This window comes from Salmo salar, chromosome ssa15 (genome assembly GCF_905237065.1).
Source record: "Salmo salar chromosome ssa15, Ssal_v3.1, whole genome shotgun sequence".
Taxonomy (NCBI): Eukaryota; Metazoa; Chordata; class Actinopteri; order Salmoniformes; family Salmonidae; genus Salmo; species Salmo salar.
Window position 1 is genome coordinate 110,316,000 of NC_059456.1, and position 27,681 is coordinate 110,343,680.

General features: G+C 47.2%; 1 protein-coding gene across 1 annotated transcript; it reads right to left on the bottom strand.

Moving 5' to 3' along the window:
- Window positions 1-664: 664 nt before the first annotated feature.
- Window positions 665-27,681, bottom strand: si:dkey-109j17.5 (uncharacterized). Its single transcript, XM_045696595.1, has 6 exons — window positions 27,106-27,681; window positions 21,159-21,414; window positions 3,915-4,185; window positions 2,317-2,877; window positions 2,070-2,228; window positions 665-931 (listed from the first exon to the last, which is right to left on the bottom strand). The coding sequence occupies exons 1-5, from the start codon at window positions 27,253-27,255 to the stop codon at window positions 2,159-2,161; spliced, it is 1,308 nt and encodes a 435-aa protein (XP_045552551.1). The 5' UTR covers window positions 27,256-27,681; the 3' UTR covers window positions 665-931; window positions 2,070-2,158.

Here is a 27,681-nt window from a genome sequence, read left to right on the forward strand (position 1 = left end):
GAAATCCAAATAAAAATCTATTTAAATTACAGGTTGTAATGCAACAAAATAGGCAAAACTCCAAGGAGGATGAATACTTTTGCAAGGCACTGTAGGTCTGAAACCTGTAGGCTACATGGACTATAGTGTCCACAGTAGTCTGTAATTGGCCTTCAAGTTTTTGAGTCTCCATCGGGTTACATGGACAACATTCCCAGCCTGTAGCTGTGTTAGTGCCTCTGTAGCTGTGTTAGGGTGTAGGGCTGATCCACTAAGTCCACAGTAACCTATAGTTGGTTTTGAGATAGATGAGTGTCTCAAGGTTTTTGGGGAGAGCCCTGCCTCTGCCGGGTTGGAGCCAGTGTCTGGCCAAGGTAAAGATGGTCTCCACGGTGGAGGTCCCGGCCGGCACAGTGAACGCCCGCTTGGCCACCTGGCTGAGCTGAGGGAAGTCTATAGTCTTTCGTCTCCAGTAGTGGAGAGGCTCCTCCTCAGTGGGCTCCTCACGCAGGTACCCTGCCAGTTCCTGCTCCACGCTCTTTGCCTGCGCCGTGGGCCTTTGCTTGATGAAGGAGAACAGCTTGCAGGGCCTGCTGAGCGAAGTGGAGGAGGGAAGAGGGGACGAGGCTGGGGACAAAGCTGCGTCAGGGGACTGGGCCTGAGGGGTGAGCTCCATGCTGGGGCCCTGTGTTTGTGTGTGTTTGGTGACCTCGTCCAGGAGGACCTGTCTGTGCCAGTCAGGGTCTGAGCTCCAGGTGAGTTTGAACTGTGGGTCCAGGGTGGTGGCGGTGACGTACAGAGGGTCCTCCAGGATGGGAGCCAGGCGGCGCTCTACGGCTTGAGACAAGCCCAGCAGCAGGCAGGGTAGCTGGGGAGAGACGCACTCGGACAGGTGCTTACGGAGCCCCAGGACACAGGGCAGAGCCAGACTGATGGAGACGTGCCTGTCGCCCTGTCAGGAGACAAGAACACAACCAGTAACCTGTCTGTCTGTCTGTCTGTCTGTCTCACCGTCTGCCTGTCTGTCTCACCGTCTGTCTGTCTGTCTCACCGTCTGTCTGTCTGTCTCTCACCGTCTGTCTGTCTGTCTCACCGTCTGTCTGTCTGTCTCTCACCTGTCTGTCTGTCTGTCTGTCTGTCTGTCTGTCTGTGTCTCTCACCTGTCTGTCTGTCTGTCTGTCTGTGTCTCTCACCTGTCTGTCTGCCTGTCTGTCTGCCTGTGTCTCTCACCTGTCTGTCTGTCTGTCTGTCTGTCTGTGTCTGTCTGTCTGTCTCTCACCTGCCTGTCTGTCTGTCTCTCTCACCTGTCTGTCTGTCAGTCTGTGTGTCTCACCGTCTGTCTGTCAGTCTGTGTGTCTCACCGTCTGTCTGTCAGTCTGTGTGTCTCACCGTCTGTCTGTCTGTCTGTCTCACCGTCTGTCTGTCAGTCTGTCTGTGTGTCTCACCGTCTGTCTGTCTGTCTGTGTGTCTCACCGTCTGTCTGTGTGTCTCACCGTCTGTCTGTCTCACCGTCTGTCTGTCTGTCTGTGTGTCTCACCGTCTGTCTGTCTGTGTGTCTCACCGTCTGTCTGTCTGTGTGTCTCACCGTCTGTCTGTCTGTGTGTCTCACCGTCTGTCTGTCTGTCTCTCACCTGTCTGTCTGTCTGTCTGTCTGTCTGTCTGTCTGTCTGTGTCTCTCACCTGCCTGTCTGTCTGTCTGTGTCTCTCACCTGTCTGTCTGTCTGTGTCTGTCTCTCACCTGTCTGTCTGTCTGTGTCTGTCTCTCTCGTCTGTCTGTCTGTCTGTGTCTGTGTGTCTCACCGTCTGTCTGTCTCACCGTCTGTGTGTCTCACCGTCTGTGTGTCTCACCGTCTGTGTGTCTCACCGTCTGTCTGTCTGTCTCACCGTCTGTCTGTCTGTCTCACCGTCTGTCTGTCTGTCTCACCGTCTGTCTGTCTGTCTCACCGTCTGTCTGTCTGTCTGTCTGTCTGTCTGTCTGTCTGTCTGTCTGTCTGTCTGTCTGTCTGTCTGTCTGTCTGTCTGTCTGTCTGTCTGTCTGTCTGTCTGTGTGTCTGTGTGTGTGTGTGTGTGTGTGTGTGTGTCTGTCTCACCTGTCTGTGCGTGTGCACCATGTCCCAGGCCTCAGTAAAGGGCTCCAGTGTGTCTGTCAGTTCTCTGAGCAGCGCCACCTCCTGGCCACTCAGCACCAGGTCAGCCCGATCAGACACATCCTCCAAGAACTCTGCTGAGTCCAGAAGACCACGCAACAGCTGGAGGAGAGGACAATGGTTACCATTTCCACGTTTAAACCAGCAGGCTGTTCTATGTTGTAACTAGACTACATTAAGACCTTCTTACCTTGAGTTGTACGGCCCAGTCTCGCTCTCCAGCCCTGCGGCTCCCCACCCCCCCTCCACCCCCCCTCCCAACAGCCCCACCAGTTTGTCGTGTGGCACGGCGGAGGTGACGTAGTTATAGAAGGATGAGGCTTTAGCCAGGGTGGAGGAGAGGAGAGGAGAGGAGGAGAGCAGTCCATCTCTCACACACTGACCCAGAGAACAACAGAAACAGTCTATCCTGCCGGTCCCCAGACCTCCCTCCCACCAGTCCTCCTGTTCTACCTCTCCTTCCCTCTCTCCTCCTTCATCCCCACTCTCCTCCTCTTCCTCTTCGGCATCATCTCCCGGGTTGCCGTGGATACAGAACCCTGGTAGGCGGCATGAGGGGTGAGTTTCAGCGGGAAATGGGTCAGCCACGACACGGAACGCTCGACCCGAAACGCCATGCGCCACACACACCTCCTCGAACTCTGCTAGCACGCGATTGGCCGAGAGCCCACCAACCAGAGGCAGGCAGGCCAGCAGGGCGGAACGCATCTGCCAATCAGACGACAGGAAGTGGCAGGTCACGCCCAGGTACCTGCAGGACGGGTAGGGGGACACAGTGATTATCATAATGAACAACCCTAGATTAAACTAGTGCACTACATAGGAAATAGGGTGTCAAACTAGTGCACTACATAGGAAATAGGGTGCCATAAACTAGTGCACTACATAGGAAATAGGGTGTCAAACTAGCGAACTATATAGGAAATAGGGTGTCAAACTAGCGCACTATATAGGAAATAGGGTGTCAAACTAGTGCACTACATAGGAAATAGGGTGTCATAAACTAGCGAACTATATAGGAAATAGGGTGTCATAAACTAGTGCACTACATAGGAAATAGGGTGTCATAAACTAGTGCACTACATAGGAAATAGGGTGTCATAAACTAGCGAACTATATAGGAAATAGGGTGTCATAAACTAGCGAACTATATAGGAAATAGGGTGTCAAACTAGCGCACTATATAGGAAATAGGGTGTCATAAACTAGTGCACTACATAGGAAATAGGGTGTCAAACTAGCGAACTATATAGGAAAATATTAGGTATAGTCCCAAATGGCACCCTGAGTAGGACAGTAGGACAGACATATTAAAACCCAGAGATGGTGATTTTAGCCATGCACATTTGAGCCCTGTACCGGCATGAATTTTAAGCCCGATTGCTTCAGCCAAATTTAAGGCCCGGCCCAAAGACGGAAATCAGAAATAACTTCCTCTGTTAGTAAATCCATTAGCTGCTCCTCTCCGTCTGTCACTCGCTCTGCATGCATTCTGCTCATGGAGGCTCTGAGTCTGAGTATCCATAGCAACAGCTCTGCTTGGGCCGCCCAATGAGAGCGGTTAGCTACTTTTCATCACTCTGACAGTCTAGCAACATTTTCTGTGAAATAATCTCTGTCTGATATTTAACGAGGTTGAAGCACTTCTGACTCCATGTTATGATCTTAGTCAGATATGACTGTACTGCAGCAGAGGAAGAGGAAAGGGCTCAGCTTCAAAATGTTAGCCATCAATTTCGTGAAACCTGAGACCTGCCGTTACACTAGAGTTAGGCTTAGAGTACATACCCAGTGTTAGCCCCTGCTGTGGTCCCAAGGAGACCCCTCCAGAGGGAGACAGAGAGGCTGAGAGAGAGGGCTGAGGCCAGGGCTTGTCTGGTGGCCAGCTGGGCCTGGTAGGCGTAGGCTGGGAGGAGCTGGGTGTGGAGGTATCTGGGGGGTTCGGGAGTATAGCGAGGCTCTAACAGCTGCAGTAACTCTCTGAACCCTCTGAGATCCACCAGGGAGGCAGGCTGGAGGTCCTGGACCAACATCTTTGCGATCGCCTCCGAGATCAGCACCTAGACAAACATAATACCGTCTATTACACACCTACTACAACACACACACAGAGATTGTCCTGGCCACCGTGCTTCTACATCTGCATTGCTTGCCGTTTGGGGTTTTAGGCTGGGTTTCTGTACAGCACCTTGTGACATCGGATGATATAAATATATTTGATTGATTGATTGACAACGGACTTCTTAGCTATCGCTTCAGAGATCAGCAGTAGAGAGGATAACGAGATGTTACTGTAAACTTTAGCACCTGGTTCAACATTCAGAGATCAGCAGTAGGGAGGATAACGAGATGTTACTGTAAACTTCTCAAATCAGCACCTGGTTCAACATTCAGAGATCAGCAGTAGGGAAGATAACGAGGTGTTACTGTAAACTTTAGCACCTGGTTCAACATTCAGAGATCAGCAGTAGGGAGGATAATGAGATGTTACTGTAAACTTTAGCACCTGGTTCAACATTCAGAAATCAGCAGTAGGGAGGATAACGAGATGTTACTGTAAACTTTAGCACCTGGTTCAACATTCAGAGATCAGCAGTAGGGAGGGTAAGAGGTGTTACTGTAAACCTGGTTCAACATTCAGAGATCAGCAGTAGGGAAGATAACGAGATGTTACTGTAAACTTTTCCAATCAGCACCTGGTTCAACATTCAGAGATCAGCAGTAGGGAGGGTAACGAGGTGTTACTGTAAACCTGGTCCAACATTCAGAGATCAGCAGTAGGGAGGGTAAGAGGTGTTACTGTAAACCTGGTTCAACATTCAGAGATCAGCAGTAGGGAGGATAACGAGGTGTTACTGTAAACCTGGTCCAACATTCAGAGATCAGCAGTAGGGAGGATAACGAGGTGTTACTGTAAACCTGGTCCAACATTCAGAGATCAGCAGTAGGGAGGATAACGAGGTGTTACTGTAAACCTGGTCCAACATTCAGAGATCAGCAGTAGGGAGGGTAAGAGGTGTTACTGTAAACCTGGTCCAACATTCAGAGATCAGCAGTAGGGAGGATAACGAGGTGTTACTGTAAACCTGGTCCAACATTCAGAGATCAGCAGTAGGGAGGGTAAGAGGTGTTACTGTAAACCTGGTCCAACATTCAGAGATCAGCAGTAGGGAGGGTAAGAGGTGTTACTGTAAACCTGGTTCAACATTCAGAGATCAGCAGTAGGGAGGATAACGAGGTGTTACTGTAAACCTGGTCCAACATTCAGAGATCAGCAGTAGGGAGGGTAAGAGGTGTTACTGTAAACCTGGTTCAACATTCAGAGATCAGCAGTAGGGAGGGTAAGTATGGATCAACTAACAGGTTTATTATTAATTATGAACTGTGTCGTTCCTGCCCTGAAAGCTGATTGGCTGACAGCCATGGTATATCAGACCATATATCACGGTTATGACAAAACATGCATTTTTAACTGCTCTAATTTTATTTTACTTTTATTTAACTAGTCAAGTCAGTTAAGAACAAATACTTATTTTCAATGACGGCCTAGGACCAGTTGGTTAACTCCCTTGTTCAGGGGCAGAACGACATGCCCCATAATTACATTGGTAACTAGTTTATAACAGCAACAAGGCACCTGGATGAGTTGTGCCTAAGAACAGCCCTTAGCCGTGGTATATTGGCCATATACCACACACCCTTGGGACTTATTGCTTAATAATACAATGAACAAGATGAAGTCAAACACAGCACTGTCTATAACACACTAAAACTACAACACACAACACAGGCTTTTCAGTCGAAAAGGACCCATAGACATAAGAAAGGCTGATTTCTGGACAAACTGATGTAATAGGGGTCTTAGAAAACATCTACCAGAAAGTCTTATAAGGTATTAGAAATACAGCAACACAATAACGTAGACGTTAAAACCCCCGCCAACTAACATCAACACAATAACGTAGACGTTAAGACCCCCGCTAACTAACATCAACACAATAACGTAGACGTTAAGACCCCCGCCAACTAACATCAACACAATAACGTAGACGTTAAGACCCTCACCAACTAACATCAACACAATAACGTAGACGTTAAGACCCTCGCCAACTAACATCAACACAATAACGTAGACGTTAAGACCCTCGCCAACTAACATCAACACAATAACGTAGACGTTAAGACCCCCGCCAACTAACATCAACACAATAACGTAGACGTTAAGACCCCTGCCAACTAACATCAACACAATAACGTAGACGTTAAGACCCCGCCAACTAACATCAACACAATAACGTGAGCGTTAAGACCCCCGCCAACTAACATCAACACAATAACGTGAGCGTTAAGACCCCCGCCAACTAACATCAACAATAACGTAGACGTTAAGACCCCGCCAACTAACATCAACACAATAACGTGACGTTAAGACCCCAGCCAACTAACATCAACACAATAACGTAGACGTTAAGACCCCTGCCAACTAACATCAACACAATAACGTAGACGTTAAGACCCCCGCCAACTAACATCAACACAATAACGTAGACGTTAAGACCCCCGCCAACTAACATCAACACAATAACGTAGACGTTAAGACCCCAGCCAACTAACATCAACACAATAACGTGACGTTAAGACCCCGCCAACTAACATCAACACAATAACGTAGACGTTAAGACCCCCGCCAACTAACATCAACACAATAGCGTAGACGTTAAGACCCCCGCCAACTAACATCAACACAATAGCGTAGACGTTAAGACCCCCGCCAACTAACATCAACACAATAACGTAGACGTTAAGACCCCCGCCAACTAACATCAACACAATAACGTCGACGTTAAGACCCCCGCCAACTAACATCAACACAATAACGTAGACGTTAAGACCCCCGCCAACTAACATCAACACAATAACGTAGACGTTAAGACACCCGCCAACTAACATCAACACAATAACGTAGACGTTAAGACCCCCGCCAACTAACATCAACACAATAACGTAGACGTTAAGACCCCCGCTAACTAACATCAACACAATAACGTAGACGTTAAGACCCCAGCCAACTAACATCAACACAATAACGTAGACGTTAAGATCCCCGCCAACTAACATCAACACAATAACGTAGACGTTAAGACCCCCGCCAACTAACATCAACACAATAACGTAGACGTTAAGACCCCCGCCAACTAACATCAACACAATAACGTAGACGTTAAGACCCTCGCCAACTAACATCAACACAATAACGTAGACGTTAAGACCCCCGCCAACTAACATCAACACAATAACGTAGACGTTAAGACCCCCGCCAACTAACATCAACACAATAACGTAGACGTTAAGACCCCCGCCAACTAACATCAACACAATAACGTAGACGTTAAGACCCCTGCCCTACTGACCCCGACCCTACTGCCCCCTACCCTAAAGTACTGAACCCTACCCTACCGTACTTGCCCCCTACCCTACCGTACTGACCACTACCCTACCCTACTGCCCCCTACCCTACCCTACTGACCCCTACCCTACTGACCGCTACCCTACTGACCGCTACCCTACCCTACTGACCCCTACCCTACCCTACTGACCCCTACCCTACTGACCCCTACCCTACCCTACTGATTCCTACCCTACTGATTCCTACCCTACTGACCCCTACCCTACTGACCACTACCCTACTGACCACTACCCTACTGACCACTACCCTACTGACCACTACCCTACCCTACCATACTGCCCCCTACACTACCCTACTGACGCCTACGCTACCTACCGTACTGACCACTACCCTACTGACCCCTACCCTATTGACCCCTACCCTACCGTACCCTACCCTGCTGATCCCTACCCTACTGACCACTACCCTACTGACCCCTACCGTACCGTACTGAGCCCTACCGTACTGACCCCTACCCTACTGACCCTACCCTACTGACCCTACCCTACTGACCCAAACCCTACCCTACTGATCCCTACCCTACCGTACTGACCCCTACCCTACTGACCCCTACCATACTGACCCCTACCCTACAGATCCCTACTCTACCGTACTGCCCCCTACCCTACCGTACTGACCCTACCGTACTGAACCCTACCCAACTGATCCCTACCCTACTGACCCCTACCGTACTGACCCCTACCGTACTGACCCCCTACCGTACTGACCCCCTACCGTACTGACCCCTACCGTACTGACCACTACCTTACTTACCACTACCCTACCGCCCCTATTGACCCCTACCCTACCGTACTGATCCCAACCCTACTGACCACTACCCTACCCTACTGACCCCTACCCTACCGTACTGCCCCCTACCCTACCGTACTGACCCCTACCCTACCGTACTGACCCCTACCCTACCGTACTGACCCCTACCCTACTGACCCCTACCCTACTGACCCCTACCCTACTGACCCCTACCCTACTGACCCCTACCCTACTGACCCGTACCGACCCCAACCGTACCGACCCCAACCGTACTGACCCCTACCTTACTTACCACTACCTTACTTACCACTACCCTACCGACCCCTACCCTACCGACCCCTACCCTACCCTACTGACCCCTACCGTACTGACCCCTACCCTACTGACCCCTACCCTACTGACCCCTACCCTACCCTACCGACCCCTACCCTACCCTACTGACCCATACCCTACTGACCCCTACCCTACTGACCACTACCCTACTGACCCCTACCCTACCCAACTGACCCCTACCCAACTGACCCCTACCCTACTGACCCCTACCGTACTGACCCCTACCCTACCGTACTGACCCCTACCCTACTGCCTCCTACCCTACTGACCACTACCCTACTGACCACTACCCTACTGATCCCTACCCTACCCTACTGACCCCTACCCTACCGTACTGCCCCCTACCCTACCGTACTGACCCCTACCCTACCGTACTGACCCCTACCCTACTGATCCCTACCCTACTGACCCGTACCGACCCCAACCGTACCGACCCCAACCGTACTGACCCCTACCTTACTTACCACTACCCTACCGACCCCTACCCTACCGACCCCTACCCTACCCTACTGACCCCTACCGTACTGACCCCTACCCTACTGACCCCTACCCTACTGACCACTACCCTACTGACCACTACCCTACCCTACCCTACCCTACTGACCCATACCCTACTGACCCCTACCCTACTGACCACTACCCTACTGACCCCTACCCTACCCAACTGACCCCTACCCAACTGACCCCTACCCTACTGACCCCTACCGTACTGACCCCTACCCTACCGTACTGACCCCTACCCTACTGCCCCCTACCCTACTGACCACTACCCTACTGACCACTACCCTACTGATCCCTACCCTACCCTACTGATCCCTACCCTACCCTACTGACCCCTACCCTACTGACCCCTACCCTACTGACCCCCTACCCTACTGACCCCCTACCCTACCGTACCGACCCCTACCGTACTGACCCCTACCCTACTTACCACTACCCTACTTACCACTACCCTACCGACCCCTACCCTACCGACCCCTACCCTACCGACCCCTACCCTACTGACCCCTACCCTACCCTACTGACCCCTAACCTACCCTACTGACCCCTAACCTACCCTACTGATCCCTACCCTACTGAACCCTACCCTACTGAACCCTACCCTACTGACCCCTACCCTACTGACCCCTACCCAACTGACCCCTACCCAACTGACCCCTACCCTATCGTACTGACCCCTACCCTACTGACCCCTACCCTACCATACTGACCCCTAACCTACCCTACTGATCCCTACCCTACTGAACCCTACCCTACTGAACCCTACCCTACCCATCCCTACCCTACCCATCCCTACCCTACCGACCCATACCCTACTGACCCCTACCCTACTGACCCCTACCCTACTGACCCCTACCCTACTGACCCCTACCCTACCCAACTGACCCCTACCCAACTGACCCCTACCCTACCCTACTGACCCCTACCCTACTGACCACTACCCTACTGACGCCTACCCTACCGTACTGACCCCTACCCTACCGTACTGACCCCTACCCTACCCTACTGACCCCTACCCTACACTACTGATCCCTACCCTACACTACTGATCCCTACCCTACCCTACTGATCCCTACCCTACTGACCCCTACTCCACTGACCCCTACCCTACCCTACTGACCCCTACCCTACTGACCCCTACCCTACTGACCACTACCCTACTGACCCCCTACCCTACTGACCTCTACCCTACTGACCCCTACCCTACTGACCCCTACCCTACTGACCCCTACCCTACTGACCCCTACCCAACTGACCCCTACCCTATCGTACTGACCCCTACCCTCTGACCCCTACCCTACCGTACTGACCCCTACCCTACCGTACTGACCCCTACCCTACTGACCCCTACCCAACTGACCCCTACCCTACCGACCCTTACCCTACCATACTGACCCCTACCCTACTGACCCCTTCCCTACTGACCCCTACCCTACCATACTGACCCCTACCCTACTGACCCCTACCCTACTGACCCCTACCCTACTGACCCCTACCCTACCATACTGACCCCTACCCTACTGACCCCTACCCTACTGACCCCTACCGTACTGACCCCTACCGTACTGACCCCTACCCTACTGACCCCTACCCTACTGACCCCTACCCTACTGATCCCTACCCTACTGATCCCTACCGTACTGACCCCTACCATACTGACCCCTACCATACTGACCCCTACCATACTGACCCCTACCATACTGACCCCTACCCTACCGTACTGACCCCTACCGTACTGACCCTACCGTACTGACCCCTACCCTACCGACCCCAACCCTACCGACCCCTACCCTCCTGCCCTTACCCTACCATACTGACCCCTACTGTACTGATCCCTACCCTACTGACCCCTACCATACTGACCCCTACCCTACTGTACCCTACCATACTGACCCCTACCATACTGACTCCTACCATACTGACTCCTACCATACTGACCCCCTACCGTACTGACCCCCTACCGTACTGACCCCCTACCGTACTGACCCCCTACTATACCATACTGACCCCTACCATACTGACCCCCTACCATACTGACCCCTACCCTACTGACCCCTACCCTACTGACCACTACCCTACTGACCCCTACCCTACTGACCCCTACCCTACTGACCCCCTACCCTACCGTACCGACCCCTACCCTACTGACCCCTACCCTACTTACCACTACCCTACTTACCACTACCCTACCGACCCCTACTGACCCCTACCCTACTGACCCCTACCCTACTGACCCCTACCCTACTGACCCCTACCCTACTGACCCCTACCCTACTGACCCCTACCCAATTGACCCCTACCCAATTGACCCCTACCCTATCGTACTGACCCCTACCCTACTGACCCCTACCCTACCATACTGACCCCTACCCTACCATACTGACCCCTACCCTACCATACTGACCCCTACCCTACTGACCCCTACCCTACCGTACTGACCCCTACCCAACTGACCCCTACCCTACCGACCCTTACCCTACCATACTGACCCCTACACCACTGACCCCTTCCCTACACCTCCCTACCCTACCATACTGACCCCTACCCTACTGACCCCTAACCTACTGACCCCTACCCTACCCTACTGACCCCTACCCTACTGACCCCTACCGTACTGACCCCTACCCTACTGACCCCTACCGTACTGACCCCTACCCTACTGACCCCTACCCTACTGACCCCTACCCTACTGACCCCTACCCTACTGACCCCTACCATACTGACCCCTACCGTACTGGCCCCTACCGTACTGACCCCTACCGTACTGACCCTACCGTACTGACCCCTACCCTACCGACCCCAACCCTACCGACCCCAACCCTACCGACCCCTACCGTCCTGTACTGATCCCTACCCTACTGACCCCTACCATACTGACCCCTACCATACTGACCCCTACCCTACTGTACCCTACCATACTGACCCCTACCATACTGACTCCTACCATACTGACTCCTACCCTATCGTACTGACCCCTACCCTACTGACCCCTACCCTACCATACTGACCCCTACCCTACCATACTGACCCCTACCCTACCGTACTGACCCCTACCCTACTGACCCCTACCCTACCGTACTGACCCCTACCCAACTGACCCCTACCCTACCGACCCTTACCCTACCATACTGACCCCTACACCACTGACCCCTTCCCTACTGACCCCTACCCTACCATACTGACCCCTACCCTACTGACCCCTAACCTACTGACCCCTACCCTACCCTACTGACCCCTACCCTACTGACCCCTACCCTACTGACCCCTACCCTACTGACCCCTACCCTACTGACCCCTACCATACTGACCCCTACCATACTGGCCCCTACCATACTGGCCCCTACCATACTGACCCTACCGTACTGACCCCTACCCTACCGACCCCAACCCTACCGACCCCTACCCTCCTGCCCTTACCCTACCATACTGACCCCTACCGTACTGACCCTACCGTACTGACCCCTACCCTACCGACCCCAACCCTACCGACCCCTACCCTCCTGTACTGACCCCTACCCTACTGACCCCTACCATACTGACCCCTACCATACTGACCCCTACCATACTGACCCCTACCATACTGACTCCTACCATACTGACTCCTACCATACTGACTCCTACCATACTGACCCCCTACCATACCATACTGACCCCCTACCATACTGACCCCCTACCATACCATACTGACCCCCTACCATACTGACCCCTACCATACTGACCCCTACCATACTGACCCCTACCGAACTATACCCTAATGTACAGTAATATACTGTACTTTATCCTACCGTACTGACCCCCTACTGTACTGACCCCCTACCGTACTGACCCCCTACTATACTATACTGACCCCCTACTATACTATACTGACCCCTACTATACTATACTGACCCCCTACCATACTGACCCCCTACCATACTGACCCCCTACCATACTGACCCCTACCATACTGACCCCTACCATACTGTACTGAACTGTACTACCTGTACTGACCCCTACCATACTGTACTGAACTGTACTTCTACCCTACCGAACCGACCTCCTCTACACTACCGAACCGACCTCCTCTACCCTACTTTACCGAACCGACCTCTTCTACCCAGACAGACCTCTACCCTAATGTACTGAACTGTACTGACTTCTACCCTACTGGCCTCTACCCTACATTACCGAACCGACCTCTACCCTAGCCTACTGACCTCTACTGAAATCTAGTCTACTGTACTGAACTATACTGATCACTACCCTACCCTAATGTACTGTACTGACCTCTACACTACTGAACTCCATCCTAATGTACTGAACTGTACCGACCTCCACCCTACCGAACCGACCTCCACCTTACCGTATCCGAACTGTACTGATCTCTATCCTACTCTACCGTGCTGAACCCTACCCTACTGAACTGATCTCTACCCTACCGTACTGACCTCTACCCTACTGTACCGAACTCTAGCCTACCATGCTGACCTCTAGCCTACCATGCTGACCTCTAGCCTACCATGCTGACCTCTAGCCTACCATGCTGACCTCTAGCCTACCATGCTGAACTCATCTTTACCCCACCGTACCGACCTCTATACCCTACCGTACCGACCTCTATACCCTACCGTACCGACCTCTATACCCTACCGTTCCGACCTCTATACCCCACCGTTCCGACCTCTATACCCCACCGTACCGACCTCTATACCCCACCGTTCCGACCTCTATACCCCACCGTACCGACCTCTATACCCTACCGTTCCGACCTCTATACCCTACCGACCCCTATCCTACCATACTGAACTCTAGCCTAATGTACTGAACTTAAATCTAGCCTACTGTACTGACCTCTACCGAACTTCACCCTAGTGTAGAGTACTAAACTGACCCCTACCCTAGCCTGCCGTGCCGACCCCCAGCCTGCCGTGCCGACCCCTAGCCTGCCGTGCCGACCCCTAGCCTGCCGTGCCGACCCCCAGCCTGCCGTGCCGACCCCCAGCCTGCCGTGCCGACCCCCAGCCTGCCGTGCCGACCCCTAGCCTGCCGTGCCGACCCCTAGCCTGCCGTGCCGACCTCCAGCCTGCCGTACCGACCTCCAGCCTGCCGTACCGACCTCCAGCCTGCCGTACCGACCCCTAGCCTGTCGTACCGACCTCCAGCCTGCCGTACCGACCCCTAGCCTGTCGTACCGACCTCCAGCCTGCCGTACTGAAATCTAGTCTACCATACTGACTAGAGATCGACCAATTATGATTTCTCAACGCCGATACCGATTACTGGAGGACCAAAAAAAGCCGATACCGATTAAATCGGCATACATACATACATACATACATACATACATACATACATACATACATACATACATACATACATATAAATAAAAGTGTTCATTCAGTATTGTTGTAATTGTCAATATTATATATATAAAATATATAAATAAATATAAATAATATTGACAATTACAACAATACTGAATGAACACTTTTATTTTAACTTAATATAATAAATAAATAAAATCTATTTAGTCTCAAATAAATAATGAAACATGTTCAATTTGGTTTAAATAATGCAAAAGCAAAGTGTTGGAGAAGAAAGTAAAAGTGCAATATGTAAAAAAGCTAACGTTTAAGTTCCTTGCTCAGAACATGGGAACATATGAAAGCTGGTGGTTCAATATTCCTAGATAAGAAGTTTAAGGTTGTATTTATTATAGGAATTATGACGCATCGACTATTTCTCTCTATACTATTTGTACTCCATATACCTTTGACTGTTGGATGTTCTAATAGGTACTTTAGTATTGCCAGCCTAATCTCAGGAGTTGATAGGCTTGAAGTCATAAACAATGATGTGCTTCAAGCATTGCTAAGAGCTGCTGGCAAACGCAGTTAAGTTTGAATGAATGCTTACGAGCCTGCTGCTGCCTACCACCGCTCAGTCAGACTGCTCTATCAAATATCAAATCATAGACTTAATTATAATAACACACAGAAATACGAGCCTTAGGTCATTAATATGGTCGAATCCGGAAACTATCATTTCGAAAATAAAATGTTTATTCTTTCAGTGAAATACGGAACCGTTCCGTATTTTATCTAACGGGTGGCATCCCTAAGTCTAAATATTGCTGTTACATTGCACAACCTTTAATGTTATCTAACAGTTATGTAAAATTCTGGCAAATGAATTCGCAACGAGCCAGGCGGCCCAAACTGTTGTATATACCCTGACTCTGTGTGCAATGAACGCAAGAGAAGTGACACATTATCCCCAGTTAATATTGCCTGCTAACATGAATTTCTTTTAACTAAATATGCAGGTTTAAAAATATATACTTCTGTGAATTGATTTTAAGAAAGGCATTGATGTTTATGGTTAGGCACATTCGCGCAACGATTGTGCTTTTGTTAAATCATCACCCGTTTGGCGAAGTAGGCTGTGATTCAATGATAAATTAACAGGCACCGCATTGATTATATGCAACACAGGACACGTTAGATAAACTAGTAATATCATCAACCATGTGTAGTTAACTAGTGATTATGTTAAGATTGATCGTTTTTTATAAGATAAGTTTAATGCTAGCTAGCAACTTACCTTGGCTCCTTGCTGCACTCGCATAACAGGTAGTCAGCCTGCCACGCAGTCTCCTCGTGGAGTGCAATGTAATCGGCCACAATCGGCGTCTAAAAATGACGATTACCGTTTGTTATGAAAACTTGAAATCGGCCCTAATTTATTGGCCATGCCGACCTCTAGGTCGACCTCTAGTACTGACCTCTAGCCCACCGTACTGAACTGCACTGAGCTCTAGCCCACCGCACTGAGCTCTAGCCCACCGCACTGAGCTCTAGCCCACCGCACTGAACTGCACTGAGCTCTAGCCCACCGCACTGAACTCTAGCCCACCGCACTGAACTGCACTGAACTCTAGCCTACTGCACTGAACCTTAGGCTACTGCACTGAACCTTAGGCTACTGTATTGACCTCTACCCTACTTCACCCTAGTGTACTGTACTTTACCATACTAAACTGACCTCTACCCTAGCCTGCCGCGCCAACCTCTACCCTAGCCTGCCGCGCCAACCTCTACCCTAGCCTGCCGCGCCAACCTCTAGCCTAGCCTGCCGCGCCAACCTCTAGCCTAGCCTGCCGCGCCAACCTCTAGCCTAGCCTGCCGCGCCAACCTCTAGCCTAGCCTGCCGCGCCAACCTCTAGCCTAGCCTGCCGTGCCAACCTCTACCTTAGCCTGCCGTGCCAACCTCTACCCTAGCCTGCCGTGCCAACCTACAGCTTGCCGTGCCAACCTATAGCCTGCCGCGCCAACCTATAGCCTAGCCTGCCGTGCCAACCTATAGCCCACTGTACTGAACTGTACTGAAATCTAGCCCACTGTACTGAACTGTACTGAAATCTAGCCCACTGTACTGAACTGTAGCCTACTCTACTGATCACTACCCTACTCTATTGTACTGAACTTCCCACTAGTGTACTCTACTCTACTAAAACGACCTCCACCGTACCGTACTGAACTCCACCCTACCGTACTGAACGCTACTGTCATGAACTTCACCCTACTGTACAGTACACTAATGTACAGTACACTACTGTACTCTACTAAAACGACCTCTACCGTACTGTACCGACCTCTAGCCTACTGAAATGTACTGAAATCTAGCCCACTGTACTGTACTGAAATCTAGCCTACAGTACTGTACTCTACCCTACTGTACTCCACCCTACTGAACTCCACCCTACTAAACTCCACCCTACTAAACTCCACCCTACTAAACTCCACCCTACTAAACTCCACCCTACTAAACTCCACCCTACTAAACTCCACCCTACTAAACTCCACCCTACTAAACTCCACCCTACTAAACTCCACCCTACTAAACTCCACCCTACTAAACTCCACCCTACTAAACTCCACCCTACCCTACTGTACTAAACTCTACTAAACTCCACCCTACTGAACTCTACCCTACTGTACTAAACTCTACTGAACTCTACCCTACTGTACTAAACTCTACTGAACTCTACCCTACTGTACTAAACTCTACTAAACTCTACCCTACTGTACTAAACTCTACTGAACTCTACCCTACTGTACTAAACTTTACTGAACTCTACCCTACTGTACTAAACTCTACTGAACTCTACCCTACTGTACTAAACTCTACTAAACTCTACCCTACTGTACTAAACTCTACTAAACTCCACCCTACTGTACTAAACTCTACTGAACTCTACCCTACTGTACTAAACTCTACTAAACTCTACCCTACTGTACTAAACTCTACTAAACTCTACCCTAGTGTACTAAACTCTACCCTACTGTACTAAACTCTACTAAACTCTACCCTACTGTACTAAACTCTACTGAATCCTACCCTACTGTACTAAACTCTACTGAACTTCACCCTACCATACGGACCTCTACTGTGATGTCCAAACTTATGAAACATGAGAACAACATTGAAGCCATAATTATGCATTTCTGTATAGTACAGATCAGGGACCCATGATGTAATTCTGTATAGTACAGATCAGGGACCCATGATGTAATTCTGTATAGTACAGATCAGGGACCCATGATGTAATTCCTGTATAGTACAGATCAGGGACCCATGATGTAATTCTGTATAGTACAGATCAGGGACCCATGATGTAATTCCTGTATAGTACAGATCAGGGACCCATGATGTAATTCCTGTATAGTACAGATCAGGGACCCATGATGTAATTCCTGTATAGTACAGATCAGGGACCCATGATGCATTTCTGTATAGTACAGATCAGGGACCCATGATGCATTTCTGTATAGTACAGACCAGGGACCCATGATGTAATTCTGTATAGTACAGACCAGGGACCCATGATGTAATTCTGTATAGTACAGATCAGGGACCCATGATGTAATTCTGTAGTACAGATCAGGGACCCATGATGTAATTCTGTAGTACAGATCAGGGACCCATGATGTAATTCTGTATAGTACAGATCAGGGACCCATGATGTAATTCTGTATAGTACAGATCAGGGACCCATGATGTAATTCTGTATAGTACAGATCAGGGACCCATGATGTAATTCTGTTAGCGGGTGTTGATCCACTTCACTAATTGTAGTTCAATAGCCAAAAGAGATATTCGCAAACTCACGGTGCCATGTAATAGCTGACACCCCATTATTTATGCAGACATCTTTGAATGTTAATTCAGAGCAGATACGTTTTTGGAAAATGTGGTCGCACAAAAAAAAAAAAAAAAAAATATAAAACTGATTTTACTATAGGTTTGCACAGTTCTGACATTAAATTAGTTTTAGTAAATTTTTCAGTGGAAATTGTTAAAAGTAGTCCTTGTTCATGGACTTTAATTTGTTGAACTTTTATATCAATAGTTTTTGTTTGGCAAAAATGTTTAACTTCTTATGGCTTGGGTGCGCTATTTTCACGTCCGGATGAAAAGCGTGCCCAAAGTAAACTGCCTGCTACTCAGGCCCAGATGCTAGGATATGGATGTATATGGATTGGTAGATTTGGATAGAAAACACTCTAAAGTTTCTAAAACTGTTTGAATGATGTCTGTGAGTATAACAGAACTTATTTGGCAGGCGAAACCCTGAGGACAAACCATCCAGGATTTATTTTTTTTGAAGTCACTCTCTTTTCAATGAATTTCATTGAGAATCTAGAATTCTAAGGCAGTTGCTTGCAGTTCCTATCGCTTCCACTGGATGTCAACAGTCTTTAGAAATTGGTTGATGTTTTTCCTTTGTGTAATGAAGTAGCCCTGTTCAGAACGAGGGTAGAGTGAAGTGTACTGTTTGATAGAGGCGCGTGACCTGAAAAGCTCCACTTTGTTTTCCTCCGGTATTGAACGCAGTTTATCCCATCTTAAATTTTATCGATTATTTACGTAAAAAAAAATACTTAAGTTGTATTAGGAAAGTTGTTTGAAATGTTTGGACAAAGATTACAAGTAACTTATGTCATGACGTTGGCCTGTGGGTAAGGTTTATGACCCCCCCCCCCCCATAAATACCTTTCTCCCTTCCCCTCTCTGACCCTACTGAAGGACTTGAATAGCCTGTGTTAAATATAGAGAGTCTGGGAACATCAAACAAATGGGGAAAGGAAGCATATTTGGGTAATAAAACCAGTTGGAAATATGCTTTGGAACGTAATGAGTAGGGATGTCAGTTCGTTGTTATCTGAGACATTATGACTGATGACAGGACGACATAAACTGTACCTGAGAAAGTATACACCCTCTAGTTATCAGAGTAACATGGAATTGTTATGCAATTGAAATGTTTGATATTGAAATTGTTTGTTAGGAGATTAAATGTAATTTTAGCTTCCAAATGAGAGATTTGGGTTTTCATAAGGAAAGTGCCCTGCTTGATCAGTGGCCCACCCCTGTGAAGAGGAGGAGTTATAAACGATGAAACACATCCTTCCCCCCTCTCCACTATATAAGCCTTTGACAAAAAAATAACCAGGTTGTTCCAGCACGTGAGGTCTGCAGCCTCTACGTTAGAAGGACACACATGTCAAGGACAGAACTAAGCCAACCTCGGCGTGAGCTATGGTATGAACTGGTATGAACTTTGAGCTTATTCACTACAGAAGTGCTACTTCCTAGCCATTGAGTTAGCAGCGGCCGCTGTAGACGTGGGCTAGGAAAGGACGGACGACGGATCCAGTCTAACAACCAGACGAAGATTCCACCACGTATCCAATTGACCACCATTGACATTCTTCCGAAAACAGGAATATCTGTTGGTCAACCCGGCCAGCATCTACGACCAATCTACCGAAGCGCAGCTCAGAGTAAATATTTATTGCATTTCCCTTTTCCAAATGGGCGGTAATTTAGAATGCATAAGATAATGTATTTACGATAGCATAGCTGCTGTTTCTCTGTTCCTAAGTCTTCCCGCTCTTTCATTCAAGCCCAACCCCCTTTCCTTTGTGTAACCAGCTTTCATACAGGTTCCGTTCACCAGGGGTGAATTCTGTATGACATCATTTGTATTCTGTGTATTTGTAATTCTGTGTGATAAGTTTAGGTATTTAGTAAATAAATAATTAAACCCAATTTTGTATTGCTGATTCAACTTGTTAGCCAGGGTTCGTGAAGATGGCCAAGAATTTACAACTTTCATTATGAGACTGAAAATAAGATAAGGGTTAATATTGACTGCTATCGATGTAAAATATTACTAAGTATTTTAAGAGTTTATTCGGAAGATAACGGCTCTATAAACGTTCTTCCGTGGTGCCCCGACTTTCTAGTTAATTACATTTACATGATTAGCTTAATCAGGTAATATTAATTAGAGAAAGGATTTTATAGGTTAGCATGTCATATCACTTAATCCGGCATAGCCAAAGACACGACACTTATGAGATATTTTGTAGTCATGTTGCGCGAGTTGGAACCAGTGTTTTTCTGGATCAAACGCGCCAAATAAATGGACATTTTGGAGATATAACGACGGAATTAATCAAACAAAAAGGACCATTTGTGATGTTTATGGGACATATTGGAGTGCCAACAGAAGAAGGTCGTCAAAGGTAAGGCATGAATTATATCGTTACTTCTAAATTTTGTGCCGCGCCTTGCGGGATTAAATACGATTGTCTGTGTTTGTTTGATGGGGTGCTGTCCTCAGATAATAGCATGGTTTGCTTTCGCTGTAAAGCCTTTTGGAAATCTGACACGGTTGCTAGATTAACAAGAAGTTCAGCTTTAATTTGGTATATTGCACTTGTGAATGTATGAAAGTTAAATATTTTTTATATATTTTTGGGGAATTTGGCGCTCTGCCATTTCACCGGATGTTGTCAAATCGATCCCGTTAACGGGATTTGAGCCATAAGAGGTTTAAGTAAAAAAAACGGAGTCAAAACGTAATTCCGTTACCGTGGACGCACACACACACACACACACACACACACACACACACACACACACACACACACCCTGGCGAGGGTCGTGTCTGTGGAACTTCGTCACCCCTTCTCCTGCTCCCTCTCTTCCTCCCCCTATGCCTCCTACTACTCCCACCCCTCCTCCTCCAGCGGTGATGGAGTGATTGCAGCGATGGCCTCCTCCGTTGGCCAGGCTGTGAAGGGAGGCTGAGGAGTAGGGATGGATGGAGGAGGATGAGGAGGAGTAGGCTTCTCTCTTCATATCCTTCTTCTTTACAAACTCATCGTACATCGCCTGGTGTTTCCTCTGTAGAAACGAGAGAGAGAGTGTAATTCTGATGATCAAACGTCAGACAGACTACCTATTGCAATGTTTTTAGATTTGATATTGATTAATAAAACAGAATTTCACACAGAGACAAACAGGAACTGTATAATTCAGCCGCAGCCTGCGTCTACCTATCCCTGTGGAATACAATGTGCATTCTTAACTTTGCAATCAGTTTCTTACACAGACAATACTGTATCTATCACAGCCAGTAGCCTACTGTACCTGTTGTCTCCTTCTGCCAGCCACCCAGACAGACAGATGTATACCTTAGTTAAGACAGACCTATAACCTGCTGTACCTGTTGTCTCCTACTGTCAGACATCCAGATCTATACCTTAGTTAAGATACTTTTGAAAAAATTAATTACTTTGAGGATTACTTTGAAATTCAGAAAGGATGTTTGCGAAAAAATATTGGACACTTGTCTGTTCTCAAAGACATTCAAACCAGCATTGAAAAAGGTGCAAGTTTAAGTTTGTTCCTCCTGAGCGAGTCTGACCGCGAGTCAGAGACCACTGCGTTGACACACCAAATGTGTTTGATGGATCGCGGGGAAAGCGCAGGAATAGGCTTTTGAAGGCTACAGTCCAAGCTGTGTCTTCCAATGGTGCGACTGCTGTTGGCATCCAAAGATGATCCAACTTTAATAAACGTTTAGAGGATGACAGCAGTGTTGTCAACGGCGATACGGATATCACTTATTATTGATATCTACATAGCAGCAGTGTAATTCACATAAATGCGCTCTCTCATTTAGCTATTTGCGCATTGTGGATGGCTGTTCACAAATGTAAATATGTGTTTGAACCCAATAATGTTTGAATTCATTAAGTTTAAGATGCCCAATCAATCATTGTTTTTGAAACCAGTGGACAGCCAGTGAAAAATGCACTCTTGCAACAGCCGCATAGTGTGGATCCCAGCCTATAGAATAAAAGTGGAGCTTTTATTGCTCAATCTAATTCACTCTGATAAAATAAATAATCCCTAGGCCTAATGGATGGCGGCAGAAGAAATGGCAGCAGTTTCACGGGCGTCTAAACAATTGTGCTACTATGTGTTTTTTCTCGTGTTATTTGTAATTTATTTTGTACATAATGTTTCTGCCACCGTATCTTACGGCAATAAAGAGCTTCTGGATATCAGGACAGCGATCACTCACGGATCAGACTAAGAATATTTATTCAACAAGCAGGAAGCACAGGATATACTGCGAACACTCGACAAGGCCAACATCCCCGTCATTGGCAGGAGAAAGAGACGCAGGTACAGAGGACACAGAGCGGGATGCCTCGTAAGGATGCAGAGAAGGCGAGTGGGATATCTGCCCTGACCATCGGTATTACTTGCCAACTTACAATCATTGACGTGTTGTTCTTCTTTACGCTGAAGATACAGCGAAAGTCATTAAGAACTATGTTTGGGGTCGTTGTCATGCTGCAGGAATAAATTTGGAGCCAACCAGATGCCTCCTTATTGGTATTGCATGGTGGATAAGTATCTGCCTGTACTTCTCAGCATTGAGGAGACCATTCATTCTGACCAAATCCCCAACTCCATTTGCAGAAATGCAGCCCCAAGCTTGCAAGGAACCTCCACTCTCCAGCCCTTCGATGAACAAACTGCCTTCTGCCACAGCCAAATATTTCAAATGTTGACTCATCAGTCCAGAGCACCTGCTGCCATTTTTCTGCACCCCAGTTCCTGTGTTTTCGTGCATAGTTGAGTCGCTTGGTCTTGTTTCCACGTCGGAGGTATGGCTTTTTGGCTGCAAGTCTTCCATGAAGGCCACTTCTGACCAGAATTCTGTGGACAGTAGATGGGTGTACCAGGGTCTCACTGTTTTCTGCCAATTCTGAGCTGATGGCACTGCTGGACATCTTCCGATTGCAAAGGGAAGTAAGCATGATGTGTCTTTCATCTGCTGTAGTACATTTCCTTGGCCGACCACTGCGTCAACAGTCCTCAATGTTGCCTGTTTCTTTGTGCTTCTTCAAAAGAGCTTGGACAGCACATCTGGAAACCCCTGTCTGCCTTGAAATTTCTGCCTGGGAGAGACCTTGCTGATGCAGTATGTGACTTGTTTCTGTGCTCAGTCTTGACAGTAAACTGTCTTCAGCAACCTCACGTTGTTAGCGGAGTTTGGCTGTTCCTCAGCCAGTTGTATTCCTCCTACACAGCTGTTTCTGTTTCAGTTAATGATTGTGTTTCAACCTACATATTGAATTGATGATCATTAGCACCTGTTTGGTATAATTGTTAAATCATACACCTGACCATATGCCTACAAAATCCCTGACTTTGTGCAAGTGTACCTAGAAGAATTGATGCTGTTTTGAAAGCAAAGGGTGGTCACACCAAATATGGATTTGATTTAGATTTGTCTTCTGTTCACTCCCTTTGCATTACGTTAATTGATAAATATAATCTATTAACATGTCCATTTTTGAAAGCATTCTTACTTTACAGCATTTTTTCACACCTGCCTAAAACTTTTGCACAGTACTGTAGGCATTACACACTCGGTCAGGGAAAGGTTGAAAATGTCAGTGAAGACACTTACCAGTTGGTCCGCGCATGCTTTGAGTACACATGCTGGTAATCCGTCTGGCCCTGTGGCTTTGTGAATGTTGACCTGTTTAAAGGTCTTACTCACATCGGCTACCGAGAGTGTTATCACACAGTCGTCCGGAGCCGCTGATGCTCTCATGCATGCTTGTGTTGCTTGCCTCGAAGCGAACATAAAAAGGCATTTAGCTCGTCTGGTAGGTTCGCGTCAAAGCATCTCGCGGCTGGGTTTTCCTTTGTAGTCCGGAATAGTTTTCAAGCCCTGCCACATTCGACTAGCGTCAGAGCCGGTGTAGTAGGATTCAATCTTAATCCTGTATCGATGCTTTGCCTGTTTGATGGTTCGTCTGAGGGCGTAGAGGGATTTCTTATCAGCGTCCAGATTAGTGTCCCGCTACTTGAAAGCGGCAGCTCTAGCCTTTAGATCGATGCGGATGTTGCCTGTAATCCATGGTGTAACACAAATCAAAATCTGCTTTATATTTTAGATTCTTCAAAGTAGCCACCATTAGCCTTGATGACAGCTTTGCACACTCTTGGCCTTCTCTCAACCAGCTTCACCTGGAATGCTTTTTTAACAGTCTTGAAGGACTGAGCACTTGTTGGCTGCTTTTCCTTCACTCTGGGTTCCAACTCATCCCAAACCATCTCAATTGGGTTGAGGTCCGGTGATTGTGGAGGCCAGGTCATCTGATTCAGCACTCCATAATATTCCTTCTTGGTCAAATAGTCCTTACACAACCTGGAGGTGTGTTGGGTCATCGTCCAGTAGAAAAACAACAGTCCCACTAAGCCCAAACCAGATGGCATGGAGTATTGCTGCAGAATGCTGTGGTATCCACGCTGGTTAAGTGTGCCTTGAATTCTAAATAAATAAAAAAAAATCACTGACCGTGTAAGCAGCAAAGCCCTCCCACAACATCACACCTCCTCCTCCATGCTTCACAGTGGGAACCACACATGCGGAGATCATCCGTTTACCTACTCTGAGTCTCTCAAAGACATGATGGCTGGAATCCAAAATCTAAACTTTTGACTCATCAGACCAAAGGACAGATTTCCACCAGTCTAATGTCCATTGCTCGTGTTTCTTGGCTCAAGTAAGTCTCTTCTTCTTATTGATGTCCTTTACTAGTGGTTTCTTTGCAGCAATTCAACCATGAAAGCGGGATTCACACAGTCTCTTCTAAACAGTTGATGTTGAGATGTGTCTTACTTGCATTCTGTGAAGCATTTATTTGGGCTGCAATCTGAGATGCAGTTAACTCTAATGAACTTATCCTCTCCAGCAGAGGTAATTCTGGGTCTTCCATTCCTGTGGCATTCCTCGTGAGAGCCAGTTTCATCATAGCGCTTGATGGTTTTTGTGACTGCACTTGAAGAAATGTTCAAAGTTCTTGACATTTTCCAGATTTACTAACCTTCATGTCTTAAAGTAATGATGGACTGTTGTTTCTCTTTGCTTATATGAGCTGTTCTTGCCATAATATGGACTTGGTATTTTACTAAATAGGGCTATCTTCTGTATACCACCCCTACCTTGTCACAAGAGAACTGATTGGCTCAAACGCATTAAGGAAAGAAATTCCACAAATTAACAAGGCACACCTGTTAATTGAAATGCATTCCAGGTGACTACCTCAAGAAGCTGGTTGAGAGAAAGCCAACAGTGTGCAAAGCTGTCATCAAGGCAAACGGTGGCTACTTAGAAGAATCTCAAAAATAAAAAATATTTTGATTTGTTTAACACTTTTTTGGTTACTACAAGATTCCATGTGTTATTTCATAGTTTTGATGTCTTCACTATTATTCTACAATGTAGAAAATATAAAAAATAAAGAAAAACCCTAGAATGAGTAGGTGTGTCCAAACTTTTGATTGTTACTGTATATATGTCCATTGATTCTTGAAGAATATAACTTATAAATGCCTCATGAGCTTAGTTCAACTGTCAAACTCCATGAGAACCCAAAATATAAGCTTGTTTCACTCCAATGTAAACAAACACTGTATAGCCTCATAACTTCGTTAAAACAATACTTTTGATATCATGGATGGTCAGTCCTTGCATCCATAGCTCTGTCTATTAATCTGAGAGTGGTTACATTTCTCCTGGCCAATCCCTCAGTTTTTCACCAAAACAGAGGCGGGGCGACCGTTTTGTTATTGTATCTTTGTTGCTTCTGTTTCTTCTGTGGATTTGCCCTTTAAACAGCTGCATATTACCAAGATATCAAAGTGTCACCAAGAAAAAGGTAAACAATAGGCCTTTAGCAAATGCAGAATATGGCATTCATTTATCACATGTAAATAGCACTTTTCAGTAGTGCTCAAAGCCATTCCATGAGCACAGCATTTATTTTTCAACTTAAATCAATGAGCCCAATCAGTCCTCTATGACAACCAAATCATAAACAACAGAGTAGTGCTGGCTAATAAGTCCTTAGTTTTGGGTCATGCTCAGGTAAATCAATTTGGATAATCTATACTTCCATATTTCCAAGTCCTGTTCTTGAAGATCGCAGGGAATACAATTTTTTGGAATGATTGGAATTCTGATGGACTTTGGTTTTTAATGTAAAGATATAATTTAATCATATTATGCACCAATTTGCACCAATTTGTAAGTCGCTCTGGATAAGAGCGTCTGCTAAATGACGTAAATGTAATGTAAATATATAGTAGAAAGTGATGGGTCAGAAGAAGCCTACATAACCAACCCATAAAGTAAAATTTAACATCCAAATATGGCCAGTTATGTAATCTTTAACATTGATTTATCCTGCAATAGATGTCATTAAATTGGTATCATACATTTTTGTCTTCTTCGAATGCCTTTTAAGGGGAAAGTAATTTAAAAGTAACTAAATGTAATCAGATTACGTTACTGGGTTTGGATAATCCAAAAGTTACCTTACTGATTACAATTTGACAGGTAACTAGTAACGGATTACATTTAGAAAAGTAACTCACCCAACCCTGCCTATAGCCTACTGTACCTGTCACCTACTGTCAGACAGATCTATAGCTTAGTTAAAACAGATCTATGGCTTAGTTAAAACAGATCTATGGCTTAGTTAAAACAGATCTATACGGTACCTTGAGATGTGTGACGAAGTTGGATGTGACGCTCCTCTTCGCCTGTATCCTGGTGCCGCATGCTTTACAGTTGGACTCGATCTTTCCGTTCTCCCCCTCGAACACGATGTTGAAGTAATCCAGAATGGACACCTTCGAAATTGACGCCATTGGGATGACCAACCTTTATACTCGGAAGTAGAATCAACTTTCCAAAGACAACAATCGAGATCTCTCTACCTATTCTTTCTTTTCCCGAGCCTCCCCGCTAGTCACTACCATAAGAGCGGAGGGGTGTGTGCGTTTTCTTCCTTCCCCACTCACTGTAATCAAAACGCTGGCAGACGCGCTCAACAATAGATGGGTTAAAACAGGCGACTTGCCAATACAGTGCAGTGGAGCTATCGCGTTTCAGCTAGCTATGATGCTATTGCACGAATCATGCTATTAAACAAAGTATCTAGTATCGCTGCAAACACTGAAATCCTGTAGCTATCCAGTCCTGCCTGGTCCGTGTTATCAAACTGCACCAGCTACTCGAGGAGGCTGGGCTTTCGGGCTAGCAGAGGATGGCCGCCACCATTGGTCCAGGAAGTA